Below are 15,108 nucleotides of genomic sequence, written 5' to 3'. Positions count from 1 at the left end.
CCACCTTCTGCATGAGGCTCCAAAAGTTCTGAAAAATCAGCATGCTTGGAATCTCAGGGCATATTGGTGCTGAATCCAGCCTATAGAAAAGGAGGTATTCCAGTTCTGATAACTGAAAACACAAATCCTTTTTCCAGAGTGTGGATGCCTATCTAAAATTCATAAACTTGTCTTTACTCAAAGCAATATACTTTTGTTCCAAATGTGGAATGTTAAATTTTATTTTTGAAAAGTTTGTGAAAGCCAAATATTCCTGTCCACTTTTTAGAGCAAACTGTAGCTAATAAAAAGCTCAGGCCAGATGCAGCATCTACCTTTCAGTGAGGTCTTTCTTTTACCCATTTGTTTTAAACAGGGTTGTCTGAGGCCTAGAAGCTGTGACTTACCCAAGTTCTATTTTAGCTGACTTACAGACCTTAAGCTCTTCTTGGCTCCTTGTGCTTTGGCTAACAGCCGTGTGACCTCTGAACAGCTACTTGGAAATAAGGTGCTATATATTAACTCCTGTCATTTTGCTGGTGAAATTCACCTATTTCACAAGTATGAAACTGGTACTACAGTAGAACCTCAAAGATACAAACACCAGAGTTAAGGACTGACTGGTCAACCGGACACCATGTGGAACCAGAAGTAAGCAATCAGGCAGCAGCGGAGACAAAAAAACACATGCTGTACTGTGCCTGTATTGCTTCTTAAAGGTAGGCACATCGGGGCTGCTTGTCCCCACCCCACCACCTACTTGCTATGTGGGAGGCAGCCACGTACAGGTAGGAGGTGAAGTTGCTAAGTTTCACAGGCACGGCTGTGAGCCCACGAGCAGGCAGAGTAGGAGCAGTGCTGGGATCTGCAGCTTTCCTGTAAGCTACAAGCACAGTTTTTCCTGCCCCCTCCAGAAAAGAAACTTCCCGAGTTCCTACTGGAACCTGGCCTGGAGTGTTTGCTGCTGGAGCCCAAGCTCCTGCCTGCATGCTGCACTCTGGAGGAGCAGCTCAGTTTTAAAGGGCCACAGCCTGCATCATGTACCTACTGACACCGCAGTGCCCCAGGGTGTCTCACTCATCATCCTTGCAGCACGGGCTAGAACCAGCCGCCTGTGCACACCCCCATTCGCTGGGCAGCCACTTACGGGTAGGAGGTGAAGACGCTGAAGTTCGTGGGCACAGCTGTGAGCTCCCACTCTGAGCAGTCCGCCCTGAGGAGCATCCCATAACATCTTGTTCAGAGTTACGAATAACCTCCATTCCCGAGGTGTCCATAACTCTGAGGTTCTACTGTATGCCAAAAACAATTGTTGAATAAAACTTGTGGTCAAATTTGTAACCTTCATACTGTAAATAGAACTTGTTTTTCCGTGGCATCCCCAAACCATGGCCGGTTGTGGCCATTATGATTTGCAGGCCATGTGGTGGTGGTGTCTCCCATCAATTTGGCACTGACCCTTTACAAGGGAGCCCTCTTCTTTGCAGGGTAGCAGTAAAGTTGATACCAAGACCTGATGTTACTCCTTCAGTTGATGCCATTGCTAATATTTAAAGCAGTGTCCTGCAACTCCCCACCCTCTAGCTACATCTAGGCTGCACCTCACTGGTGGCAGCATGTAGGGTATATGTAGCTACACACAGCAGTCAAAAGCAAGCTGCATGCACACTGGTCTGTAGCTACAGACATCAGTGAAAGGCTTCAGCAGAGGGAGGCAGCAGGGAAAGGTTCTAGCACAGGGGAGGGCAAACTACAGTCCGCGGGCCGGATCTGGCCCGTCAGGGCTTTCAGTCTGGCCCGCGGGATTGCCAGCCCCATAGTGCAGCGGGGCTAAGGCAGGCTCCCTCCCTGCCCCGCGCCGCTCCCGGGAGTGGCCGGCACCACATCCCTGGGGTGGGGGGCGGCAGAGGGCTCTGTGAGCTGCCCTCGCCTGCAGGCACTGGTGTCCCCTCCTCCCCCCCCCATTCCTATTAGCTGGGAAAGGGGAACTGCAACCAATGGGAGCTTCGGGGGTAATACCCAGAGGTGAGGGTAGCGCGTGGCAGAGCTGCCTGCCCTGCCCCACCCCACCCCCAGGAGCCACTGCCGTACCTGCTGGCCACTTCCAGGAGTGGCACAGGGCCAGGGCAGGCAGGGAGCCCACCTTAGCCCCTGCTGCATGCTGCTGCCACCTCCGAGCCGCTCGAGGTAAGCAGTGCTGGGCTGGAGCCTGCACCCTGAACCCCCCCTGCTCCCCTCCCCCTTGAGCCCCCTCACCCCAGCCTGGAGCCCCTTGCCCTGAGCCCCTTCCTGCACACAGCACCCCCTCCCACACCCCACACTCCCTCCTGCACCCCAACCCCCTGCCCCAGCCCACCATTCATGGCCCTGCATACAATTTCCCCACCCAGATGTGGCCCTCGAGCCAAAAGTTTGCCCACCCCTGTTCTAGCAGCTCGCTATGGCTAGGAAACACTCTAGCAGCGGGGAGCTGTCAGAACCTTTGCCTGCTGCCTCCTCCTGCAGGAGCCTTTCCAGCAGGGCACTACACTGCTAAAAATGGCAGTGTAGACTGGGAGGCACTGCTTGGGTGTGTCGAGAACCACGTAGGGTACATAGCCCCTGGGTTCAGGCATGTCTTATTCACCTAAACAGTGCCTCACTGTATACACAATTTATACCTATGCTGGGGGCATGCAGTATATGCACTCTGCTTGATGCCATAAGGAGTGTGCAGTGTAGAGGTACTCTTAATGATGGTTTCAACAGTTACAGGATAAATAGATCAATTAAGACTGGTACTGGTAAATAAAAAAACTTACTACTTTTTATGATGGATTTAAATGAATTCCTAGGAAAATCTTACTTTGTGCTTAAATGTATACACCTGATTTGCTTATGGGTGTAGGGAAACTTGCCTGGTTTCATAAGGATTAATCATTCCAATTTTCAGAGTAAGTGTTCTGAGAAACAGTGGGTTTGGGTTGGCGGTGAGATACTGTGCAACAAAGGGATGTCTATGTGGTTTGTTTCTGCTTCCTTTTTTTTATTTTTTTTTATTTTGTTTTGGCAATGATTACGTTGTGTGGGGGAGCTGTAAGATAAGCGGCTCAGAAAATAGATGAATATTGGGTATCGGCATTGCAAAAGTAGTTAACTGCTTGGCTAACCAAACAAATTAAGTAAACTGGCATGAACTGTGTTTGCTTTCATTGTCATGTGTACCTGAAGAGATGAACTGTAAACTCTGAGCACCTACAAGGCTGGAGCTCTAGGAAAGGGTGTGCTTAGGCTGCTGGGGACTCTGGGTTAGCATTGGTCCTGGGGGTGGGGGTCTAAGGCAGGTGGGTCACTAGAACCATTTCTGTAAAGGGAGAACAGACAGAACCTGTGACCAGAAGTTTGCCAGAGATGCGAAGGAAAGAGACTATGCTACAACCTACCCTCAGACCAACAGAAGCTTAAGAGCACACAGGCCCAGTGTGGTAGGACACAAACACAGCAGCCTGATCAGCTCTAGCAGAGGGAGCCTTACAAGGGCTGTGTAGCAGAAGTTAAGTAAAAGCAAACTAACCTATAAGTTAGTGTTCTGATAATGCATTTGTTTGTCTCTTATTCTAAGAGAGCCAAACTTGACCCCTGGGAGTGGTGATCTCGCTTGTGCTAACCATGATACGGGTTCCTTAAACAATAAGGAAAGTATCAGCTACATATTGCTGGCCCTGACAAGATTTGTGGTTGACAAAATGAGCATTGGACACTCAACAAATAAATCAGTTGAGATTCTGTATAGTCTATTTCTAATTTTTTTTTTTTTTTTTTTTTTGGAGGAGGGTGGGGTGGGGAGGGAAGGAAGTGACTGGGAGTAGAAACATGGATTCCACGAAATGTCATGTATGGTGAGGAAACTCTTCCTGTATGGCTTTCTGGGTAATACCCTTTCTCTTCCTTTCCAGTATCTGTCAAAATTGTATTTTGTCCAATGTTACTGTTGGGACATAGTTTTATTCCCTGAATTTGTCAGGGATGATCTTGTACACCAAGTAAAATGATGATAGCTTTAAAAAGACGATGAAAATTATCTAAACTGATTGCATTCATAGACTGTCTTCTTGTGACGCTTCCCTTAAAATGTACTGCATTATAAGGAAGAACAGGAGTACTTGTGGCACCTTAGAGACTAACAAATTTATTAGAGCATAAGCTTTCGTGGACTACAGCCCACTTCTTCGGATGCACAGACTAACACGGCTGCTACTCTGAAACCTTTCATTATAAGGCTATCTAAGAAACTTGTACTCCTGTTCTAGTTCACTATAATGGTAATGTTTGGCTTCAAGAGGAAAAAGGGGGAAAATCCCTTTCAGCCTTAGAAAAACAAAGTTGTAAAGATCCTTAATTTTTGTTTAGCTTTGACTGGAAAGGACTTGCAGCCAGCAGAACCACTTCCTCTCATAAATTAGTACATGCCTTTTGGGGTTCTTTCTTCAGGCATGTCATTTTTGCTGGGAGTTGTGTGGGTGAAAATTGAAGTGAAAATGAGGCATTGTTACCTTGTGACTTCCTTATGCTTTAAGTGAAACTCCAATGTCTGTGCACTATAGAAGACTTCTTAACAAAAAAAAGTCCATTAGTCATAATGTGAAAAAATTGCTATATGGGTTTAGTTTTTCTTCTGCTTAAACAACTTTGCTAGCCCTTTGGGAATTCTCTCTGAATAGTTACATGAGATAAGAACACCTCAGATTCTAAGGAATCCTGGAAGCAACTTGGCTGGTAAGGGTATAAAAGCTGAGTGAATAATTTTGATTTTTCAGTTTAGGGACCGAACCAAAAAATCCCCTGGGGGGAAAAAAGTCAGTTTGAACTAAAACTGATTCTCTTCAGTTTTTCTCACCAAAAAGGAAAATACACTCTTCTTCCCTCCTACCCACCCCTGATTTTGGGTAAAACAAAAATGTCTCGCTTAATTGAAACTTTTTCCATTTTTTTGTTGGGGTAGTTTTCAAGTGTTCACATTTTTTGTTTTGAAATTTAGTTATTTTTCTAAATAAAATACCATTTCAAAGTGAAATGCTGAAACGCTTTGTTTCAAAATGGTTGAAATAGAATGTTTGTGTTTTTTTTTTAATTTTTTTCAAATTTGTTTTGCCAAAACTTACACAAATTTGGGTCAAATTCTGTTATAGTTGTGGTGCTTTGGAAAAAAATGCATTGCTAGCAAATTTACTATTGCTGGAAAAGAAGAATTCCCCTAGTTTTAGTACAATGTATAATTCTTTTTCAGGGGTCATGGCTGTCTCCTCTACAGAGTAGAAAACCAGTATCTTCTGCAGATGACTTCAAATTGGGTGTCCTTGGATTCAAATTTATGCTGGCTCAGTTTTAAATTCTTTGTTCTTACTATGGAATAATTGTTAGCCATTCCCCCTTCCCTGCACCCAGTGCACATACATGCATTTTTGCACTCTGTCTAAAACTCTGCATGTAGATACTGTAGGTTAATATTGAGTAACTTGGTGCTTCAGTGTCAAGGCAGTGCTGAGGAAAGCTGTAAAGTGTAAACAAAGTCCTTTCTCAATTGTTCTGGCTGAAAGAGGAAATGAAGATTGTCGAAAAGGTGCTAGAAGGCTGATACTTTCAAACCATTGTCTAGTATCCAGTGTTCTTCTTGGCTTTTTTCTGGTGTTGATGCATTATGACTATTTCACACACTTTTATAAACTGAAACCAGTTTTTTTAAGCATGATAAATAGAGAAGTGGATGGAGAGGAATAACTTTCAGGTTGCTAGTCTGACTAGAACCTTCAATGAAGTTCTGACTGGGGGTTGCCACATCTTTAAATCCATATAATGGATTGCTTTTCGCTCTCCAAATGGTATTGTCTTGTATTACGTATTGCAACACCAAGGCACAAAAGCATGAGATTAGGATGATGCAGTAACCTCAACTCAAGCCTTATTTATTTTTATGGATCTATGGATTAACTTTAACTCTTAACCTTTTAGAGTACGTGTCCTTAAAGAGCCATTTTATTTCATATATTGAAGTGCTAAGGTTATTGTGCCCACTCTTCCTTCCCTTGTCTCCTCTTCCTTAACCTGTTGCTTTCTGATCTGTCAATCATATATAGAAGACCTCTCTTTAAGCTGGAGGTAGAAGTGCATTAGTGGCAGTATGATCAGGTTATTAAAAATGGAGTGCCATGGACTTATCAAAAACACTGACTTTTTCTCCAGGTAGACAAGCTTCATTGAGTTTAGATGTTGAGGGCTCTGTGATGCGGGAGGTGGTACCAGAACCTGTTCATAAACAAAGCTTTCCAAATGATCGAGATCCTTCTTAGCATTAGGCAATTAATGTTCTTCATAAAGCAAATCTAATTCATGCAAACTGTAGAAAATATTGCTCATTGTAGTACATTTAGTTCACAAGCAGAAATCTGGGAAGATATTAACAGTAATTAACGTTGGCCATTACCCAACAGCAGTGGTTCTCTACCAGTGGTATGCATACCTCCTGGGGGTATGCAGAGGTCTTCCGTGGGTACATCAACTCATCTAGATATTTGCCTAATTTTACAACACACTACATAAAAAGCACTAGTGAAATCAGTACAAACTAAAATTTCATACAGACAATGACTTGTTTATACTGCTCTATATACTATACACTGAAATGTAAATAAATATTTATATTCCAATTGATTTATAATTATATGGCAAAAATGAAAGTAAGCAATTTTTCAGTGTGATGTGACACTTCTGTATTTTTGTCTGACTTTGTAAGCAAGTAGTTTTTAAATAAGGTGAAACTTGGGGGTACATAAGACAAATCAGACTCCTGAAAGGGGTACAGTAGTCTGGAAAGGTTGAGAGCCACTGCCCTACAGTTACAGCAATCTGGACTATAAAGCTCTTGCTCTTACCAAAGTGAAATCAATATTCTAGAGCAGGGGTGGGCAACCTTTTGGCCCAAGGGCAACATCTGGGTATGGAAATTGTATGGCAAGCCATGAATGCTCATGAAATTGGGGGTAAGGGCTCTGTGGTGGGGCCAGAAATGAAGAGTTGAGAGTGTGGGAGGAGGGTCCAGGCTGGGGTGCGGGGGCGGGGGTGAGAGCTCCAGCTGGGGGAGTGGACTCTGAGGTGGGTCTGGGGATGAGGGTTTGGGGAGCAGGAGGGTGCTCTAGGCTGGGACCAAGGGGTTGAGAGGGAAGGAGGGGGGATCAGGGCTGGGGCAGGGAGTTGAGGGGTGCAGTCTCAGGGTGGTGCTTACCTCAAGCAGCTCCCAGAAGCAGTGGCATGTCCCCCCTCCGGCTCCTAGGCAGAGGCTCAGCTAGGCAGCTCTACATGCTGCCCCGTCCGCAGGCACTGCCCCTGAAGCTCCCATTGACTGTGGTTCCCGGCCAATGGGAGTTTCAGGGGCAGCGTACAGAGCCCTGTGGCTGCCCTATGTGTAGGAGCTGGGGGGGGGGGGGGGGAGATAACATGACGCTGCTTCTGAGACCCCCGGCTGGAGTGGGGAAAGCCCCAGACCTTGCTCCCCGGCTGGAGCTCGAGGGCCAGATTAAAATGTCCAAAGGGCTGGATGTGGCCCCTTGGCCGTAGTTTGCCCATCCCTGCTATAGAGGCAGGATTCAAATGGAACTAATATTAACTTGAAATACTTACAAAAGGACAATCTTGTTGGACAAATAGCCTTTTCCTTTGACTAATCTCTTAAGAAGAAAAATATTCTGCAGTTTCTCTTCCATTTTTTTCTGCCATTACATAAATTCAAATTGACCGTCTTAAAAACCGGTCCAAATTCAGAACCAGAACAGAGTTTTAATATCCTTTTGATGAGGAGGTTGTTGAGAGAGCCAGTGTACAAAAGTATAAAATGCAGTGATTAAATGGTCAACTCAGACCATTGCAAATTCAGCTACCAGAATGGTCATGTGAGTGGTGCACATCTTAGATTAAAAGCCAATCTGGTGCTATGCAGACAACTGTTTCAGGAAAGTTTATACTGGGTTAGTTTCTAACAAATATTGTAATTGAAAGGAGTTGAGTTTTCAGTTGACTCCAGGAAATGCTATCTCAGAATAGAATCTGTGCATACTTGGATGCTGTGTATATAACTAAACATTATTTTCAAGTACATTACACACTTCATGTTGAAAAGTGATACCTGCAATTTGTACTTTCAGACTATTGGGTACAATAGCTAGTGTTTTCCCTGACTCCAAAATCATCAGTCTGATTTCTGTTCTTGTTTGTGAGGTTTTTTACTTAAGACTTTCTGATCTAGGAAGAACTCAGGAAATGACCAGTAGCTAGAATTTCCCATGAAATGTAAATATCCTTTCTAGGACAGGGATTTAACAATAGCAGAAAGAAAACAAACATTAAAATACTTTATTTGCTGGTTCGTTCATGAGTTTATTTGTTTTTTTTACTCATACCTCAGTTTTGTAACACACAGGTGAATAGCTCTGTTAAATAACCCCTAGAACTATACAAGCATTGTACTGTGCAGAAGGAAGTAGGTATGCTCTTATACTCTTTGAGTTCAGTGTGTTGCCTTCCATTCATCTTTTCAGTTGAAAAGTGTCATCTGTAGCAGCCTTTACAGACTAATGCACACCATCTCCAGAACTTATTATGGGTTAATGTTCTGTTTCGATTTTTACAGGAGACTAGACCTTACTTCCTTTTGATCAACTTCTTTTAAAGCAGCATCTCATCATGGCTGAACTGTCACCTGAAGAAATTCAATTGAGGGCCCACCAAGTCACTGATGAGGTAAAACTTCCCCCAAGGCTCATTCAGGATCCTAATATATAAGTTATCCTAACTTGTGGAGAATAGGAAGGTAGGGGGAGCCTAGGAAGAAGACTGCAAGGGCAAAGTTGAATATCCCGAACTTCTGTATCTTCACCTGGTAGCTACTGGGGCCAGGTTTTGTTTTTGTTTTTTTTTAAATAGGAGCCTGAAATTTTATTCCTAAAGTGGCATCTGCCTGATTTTATAAGTGCTGAGCTCCTACAGCTCCCACTGAGACCAATGAAATTGGTGGGGTGCTCACCCTCTTAAAAATCAGGCAGGTGCTTAAACACTCATTTTAGGATCCTGAAGTTACGCTCCTATTTTTTCTGAACTTTGCCTAGCTATAGTAATTGTCCCTGAGATATCAGAGCAGTTTTTTCTAGTATCCGAGGAGCACTTGAAGTATCAACTTTATTTTGTTGACCTTAGTGTGTACTGAGAAATATGAATAATAGCCAATGGAAAAGAATCCTAGATCATTGTAGCTCTGATATATAGGTGTGGATAGTTACTTATCCCTTATTTCCAGGTTATTAAAGCTTTGTGTACTAGCTATTTTATTATATTGAACTCTTAGTGTTTGAGAGTCTTACTGATTCTCTTACAACATGTGCTTCACTATGTTAAATCTTCTCTTTCTAGTCTTTGGAAAGTACAAGGAGGATTCTTGGCCTGGCTGTTGAGGTAAGGGAGCACTTACTAAATCTTTGGAAATGCACCAACTTGGTGAAGCAGTGTTGTCAAACAGTTTCAGAATAAATTGACTATACAGGGGAGACAGTGAAATTGACTATACTTTGTCAAATGTACAAAGTAAACAAACTGGAAAAAAAATAGAAATTTCTCTGATCTTTCAGTTATAGTCATTTTGTAAGAAAAGTAATTGAAAGAAGTTCAGACAGTTTTTTGATGTTGTAATAACTGGAAACACTAGAACTGTCTACTGGCAGAAGATGAGGTGAAATGGCAGACAAGTGTACCTTGAGAGATGGCAGAGACTAGGCTTTAAAAAATAACCCAGTTATAGGGATACAGAATATGGAGACAAATTATTGGTTATCTAAAGATAAACTCTTCCACTTCTGAGAGCCACAGTTGGGTAGATGGCTTTCCAGGTTGCAGCTGAATCTCCTGCACTTCCATGTTGTCTGACAGGTCAGAAATAGTTGGTGTCTTGTGACCAGTGTTAAAAGGTAAAGTAACTTTTGGGATGCAAGACAACATAGAAGCAACACAGAATGGAATTGGATAACATATCACAGTTTCACAGTCTCTCTAATATCTGGCAATCCATAGTAATTCCATCTGAAGCCACAAGGAAACTGAACATCCATTCCCAAAGTTTAAACTTGTATCCAGCCATGACTGCTTGGTAACCAGCAACCAACCACAGTACCGGAGGAGTAGGGTGTGAGATGTATAGAGATAGAGCTATATCTTTTTCTTTGTTTCCATGCCCAAAGGGAAGGTCTGACCTGCCTTGGGACTTCTCATCCTTATTGACTGCTATCAGTGAGCCAGGAGTTGGATGGGGATTGGCATTACCAGCAATCTGAGAGGCATCCTTGGCAAAGGCTGTCACTGAAGACTTGAGCTTTTACTTGCTCTTAGAGTTAAGGACAGCTGAAGATGGCAAAGATGCATCCTCAAAATAAAGATTTGATTGAGGCTGTGCTTGACTGCCTTGTGCTGTGGCACATACTATTTTAGGAACTGAAAGAGATCCTGGCACTAATGGGGTACCACATCAGCTAATTCTAATTTAACAAAGCTCTTCGATACTGGAATCTCTGGTAGTGACATACTTAATACGGGCTTCTTCAGTACTTGAGAAATTGCGAGCGCCTTTAAACTCCCCACACTTTAAAGGATCCTTAGACAAAATCTGCGTTGGAACAGAAAGTTCTGCCCTTGTAGGCTCAATAGTTGGACCCAGTGGTCTCGGTACTGATGTGGCCTCAATGCCAATTTGAAAACTTGAGCACTTCATCCCTGACTAAGCTTTGGGATTGATTTCCCCAGTGCCAGAGTTGCTGTTGACTTTGACTCGCCTAAAATTGAATGTAGGCTACTTTGTTCCTTCAAAGGGAGAATGGCTGATCTGGTGTAGGGTCTAGAGACTGGGCTCATAAGGCTTCCTCCAGGAGGAAGTCCTACCACTTTCCCTGCCTACTCCGGCCATCCTATGTGAAGGTCTTATCCACTGGGCAGTGACTTAGGTGGTGAGGTTGGGACTTGATTTCTCATTGATTTGTCCATGCCAAGTTTGATCTGTGTTTGAATATCTGAGTTCAGCAAATCACTTGAAATACCTTTCCCTGTTTAGATAACTCAAAAGGGATTCCTACCAACTTTTAATTGCTTCTGCACTGAGACTAAGCAAAATTGTCAGTCCAAAAAAGTGTCTCAGAACACTAAGTTTCTAAAAAGGATATGAATAGTGCCATTTCAACCAGAATTGCAGTATTGTCACTATGTACTAACTTTTTTTTTTTTTAAACAGTATCCTATCACATGTGAAACTAAGAGCTGGTCTACACTACCACTTAAGTTGATGTAACTTACATTGCTGAGGGGTGTGAAAATGACACCCCCCCCCCCCACCTCCGAGTGATGCAAGTTACATCGACTTAAAACGGCGTCCTCACTGGCGCTATGTCCGTGGGAGACACTCTCCTGCCGACATAGCTTCTGCCTCTCAGGGAGGTGGAGTAATTATGCTGATAGGAGTGCGCTCTCCTGTCGACATAGCGTGTCTTCACCAGACACACTACAGTGCAGTAGTGTAGACTTGCTCTTAGTGGTGGTCTGCAGTGCAAGCTTCCATTATTCCAATATTGTAGTTCAGAGCAGGTGGTGGTCTAGCTAGAGCCTTTGACTGTGTACTGAAACCAGTGTCATTTCTGCAAACCTCCTTTTTCTCTTTACAGTCCCAGGATGCAGGAATCAAGACGATCACCATGCTGGATGAACAAGGAGGTGAATTCTACCTGTGTGCAAAGCAGAGTTGTGAATATTAAATCTTAATGGTCTGCAGTAATATCTGTGCTTATGTTTGGTGTCCTAATTGATCAGTCTTTGGCCTCAGTAACTCATTTTGGTATAGAAATGAGGTTGCTTCACTAGTCAGATGTTCCTATGTTTGGGCAATTATAGTATTTAAGATTTAGCTCTGGTTCATGTCACTAGACATTTGCAGGCTGTGCAGTTAAATGTGCTATTGAGCCTCCATCCCCATCCCCCTGACAAAATAATGTTTCTTTAAAAGAAGCTAGTAACATCTAAACATCCAGACAACATAACTATTACACTATGAGGGAGGAAAAAGCTTTTAATTTTTGATTGCTGGACGTGTATAATCAAAAATTCTATTGCAGCATATGCCACTGTTTGCTTTTGCTACAAAAAGTCTCTTTAGGGGACGAGTGGCTTGAGTATACAGATCTAATTTATGGCTTAGATGTTAACATTTCAGATAAAAGCTTCCCCTCTAATAAGGTCTAATCTCTCAAACTTTTGTATGTTTTGTAACTACTTTTTTTAGAACAACTAACCCGTATAGAAGAAGGCATGGACCAAATAAACAAGGACATGAAAGAAGCTGAAAAGACCTTGACAGAGCTCAACAAGTGTTGTGGCCTCTGTGTCTGTCCTTGCAACAGGTCAGTTAACAAATCCAGACTCAGGTCTGAATTTCTGGGATCCCACAAAAAGAGTACCATATTGGGGAACATTCAGAGGTGAAATAACTAAAAAACAATCTTTCCACTTGCTGTTGGAATAAAAACTATACTGATAATAGTCAACTTGCCCTAAGTGCTTTTTAGGGAAATTGATAACTGCAGCTTGCTGAAGAGTGTACCATTTAGATAGGGATTAGTAGCTAAAACACACTCTCAGTAACCACCTTTTAGATTTGTAAATAATGGGATCCCAACCTGAAGCTTATATGCAGTAAAGCAATATTAGTGTTCAAAAATAACTTCAGTTTCAACTTTTTCTTCTCCTTCTTTATTATAAAGATCCATTGGAATCTGAAATTTTCTTCCCAAATGATTTTCTCTATTGCTGGGACACTGGCTTATTAAGACTGGTAATATGTGCTGGGCTAATCTGTTATTTTTCTTGGCATAGGGTGAGAGGAAGGTGAACATATTATGGCACTTATTTTTTGGAGAGGACAAATAAGATCTAGCATTGAGTAGAACTTACAGATTAGTATATGTGGAGGTCAGAGTGGGAAAAGGAAAACCAGAATAGGCCTTGGTCTTACCAGCTTTAAAAATCTCACATTACTTATTACATTCTCTATTTTTATTTATTTATTTATTTTGCAAGTTTTTGTCATAGTGCCTTAACTGTAATCCGTGTCACCACTGGCCTCTCGGAAAATGTCAATTAAAAGGCTTTTAGATCCTGCTGGATGGCATTTCTGGTGTAGTTTCAAACATTTGTAGCAAAAAGACAGATAAAGCAGACGGAGCAGAGAGGGATGTGTTGTACTCTCTAGGCAGTTTTACCATTGAGAGCTACCACTAGTTGTCCTCTCTAAGCTGCTCTAAAGTATTAAATGAATTTGTGGGAATCTTACAAAGAAAATGGCTAAACAGGCCCCTCTCTCTTAGGGTGGTAGGGGAAGGAAAGGAGACTCTGTATATGTATACTTGCCAAAGTGAATTGTGTTTGAACCCACAATAAAAACTTGCAATCAGTGGGCCAAAAAGAGAGCCTGGATCTCTTCAATGATTGAAGTGGAAATGAGGTAGTTAAACTGTACATTCAAGTCCCTTACATGAGGGTCTCATTCAGAACAACATAATGCTATGTGATCATCCTGAATTAAAATGAGCATGAGGTTTTCAGGTCTAAAAGTTCAGACTTCTGTTACAACAGTTTGACAAGTAAATAGCTCTGATCTGGCCTGTAGCTCAACACGAAGTTGTTGTACCAATGTGCGATTTCATTTTTCTTAACATAACTTGAATCCTGTCAGTATCTCAGATTACAATCCTGTCCAGGTTTCTGAATGTCACATTGGCCACTTCCAATAAGTGATTCACTTTGGGCAAAAAACCTGCAATCTAGTGCCATTGAATCTGAGCAGACTCACTCTGTATTTGTGATGGAGTTTGTGGCACTTCCAAATATGTTAATTCTGGTAGGCGACTTTCAGAGTGAAGTGCCTTGGGAAGTTTTGGCGTGTGCTGAGGTGTATTAGGGAAGCAGTGATGAGGTCAAGAGCAGGAAAAACTGTACTGAGTGGATCTGAAAAATGCTGACAGTCCTCTCACCCCAATGTCCCACTTATGAGGGTATCTTACATAAATGTTCAGCACTAGGATAGCCAGTCTTCCACACACAGGCTGAATTTAAACACCAGAGTGCACATAAGTAAATGTTTGTCTTTTTCTTCCCCTACTTTATTCAGATTACTTAAAGCTACTTTGTTTTGAAAGCAAAGGACTTCAGCTGAAAAAAAACTGTCACTAACCACTTGCTTGCATGTTTGATGGTTTTTTACTGTTTTTTCCATTCTCTCCTAACATACCCACCTTCCACTTACTTAATAAAAATGAAGACTAAACACTAGAAGCTGGATTCAATTAACTGGTGAAACCGGACTTTAGGACAAGGTCAATCTTGTGACACAGCCTATACTGTTAACCATCTGTCTAAGGTGATGTTCTAAATGGGTATGTGTTTGCATGGGCATGCTGTTTGCATGCAAGACATGTTGTGACTGTCTGTGGTTTTGTGTTGTTCCAGTGTAAAATTCATGTCTATAGATAGCACATTATAGAATGGATTAGGCATGGGAGCCTATTAACTCTGACCCAGCTCCTTGAGGAGAGGCTGTACCAGTTGTTGATGTTCAGGATCTTAAACATATTGGCTTCCTTTTCAGGAAGGTGTCTAACTTCCCCTAGTTAGACAAACATGGAGTAATAGTTTGGAAAATTACTTTAAAAATAGCAACGTGGCAGTCATGTTTGTATTTCAGGTGACTCACTCAAACTTATAGAAATAAAAAACTGATCTTCCTTATTGTCCAGCACCATAAAACTCCACCTGGGGTGGGTGTAAAAGTAAAGTTGCATGTTCAGACTTGTGCATCATTCTTTATGGCAAATTCTACTTTTACTTACAACTGTGCCACCCCATTGAAGAACTGCAATCTTTATTAATCCTGCACAAACCAAAATAGAATCCGTATGCTCTCCCATAATTGTGTTGCTTCAGTGCTAACAAGTGAAAAGTAGTAGAAATGAATTTTTCTTACTAAAGCAAGTTCCTTTGAGTGAATAAACAAAAGGGATCAGATCTGAGTAAGCCCCA

At 42.3% G+C, this 15,108-nt stretch overlaps 1 protein-coding gene across 2 annotated transcripts in view; it reads left to right on the top strand.

The window, feature by feature from the left end:
* Positions 1-15,108, top strand: part of SNAP23 (synaptosome associated protein 23) — a 38,721-nt gene that overhangs the window by 13,179 nt on the left and 10,434 nt on the right. For both annotated transcript variants that reach the window (XM_005284617.5, XM_005284618.5), the window contains exons 2-5: positions 8,639-8,748; positions 9,415-9,456; positions 11,703-11,751; positions 12,317-12,434. In XM_005284617.5, coding sequence (XP_005284674.1) covers positions 8,692-8,748; positions 9,415-9,456; positions 11,703-11,751; positions 12,317-12,434 — 266 coding nt within the window. In that variant the 5' untranslated portion in view covers positions 8,639-8,691. The remainder of the gene's footprint in view (positions 1-8,638; positions 8,749-9,414; positions 9,457-11,702; positions 11,752-12,316; positions 12,435-15,108) is intronic.

Source organism: Chrysemys picta, chromosome 4 (assembly GCF_011386835.1).
Source record: "Chrysemys picta bellii isolate R12L10 chromosome 4, ASM1138683v2, whole genome shotgun sequence".
NCBI classification, from domain to species: Eukaryota; Metazoa; Chordata; order Testudines; family Emydidae; genus Chrysemys; species Chrysemys picta.
The sequence above is the reverse complement of the archived record's forward strand: the minus strand, read 5'-3'. Positions and strand labels throughout refer to the sequence as shown.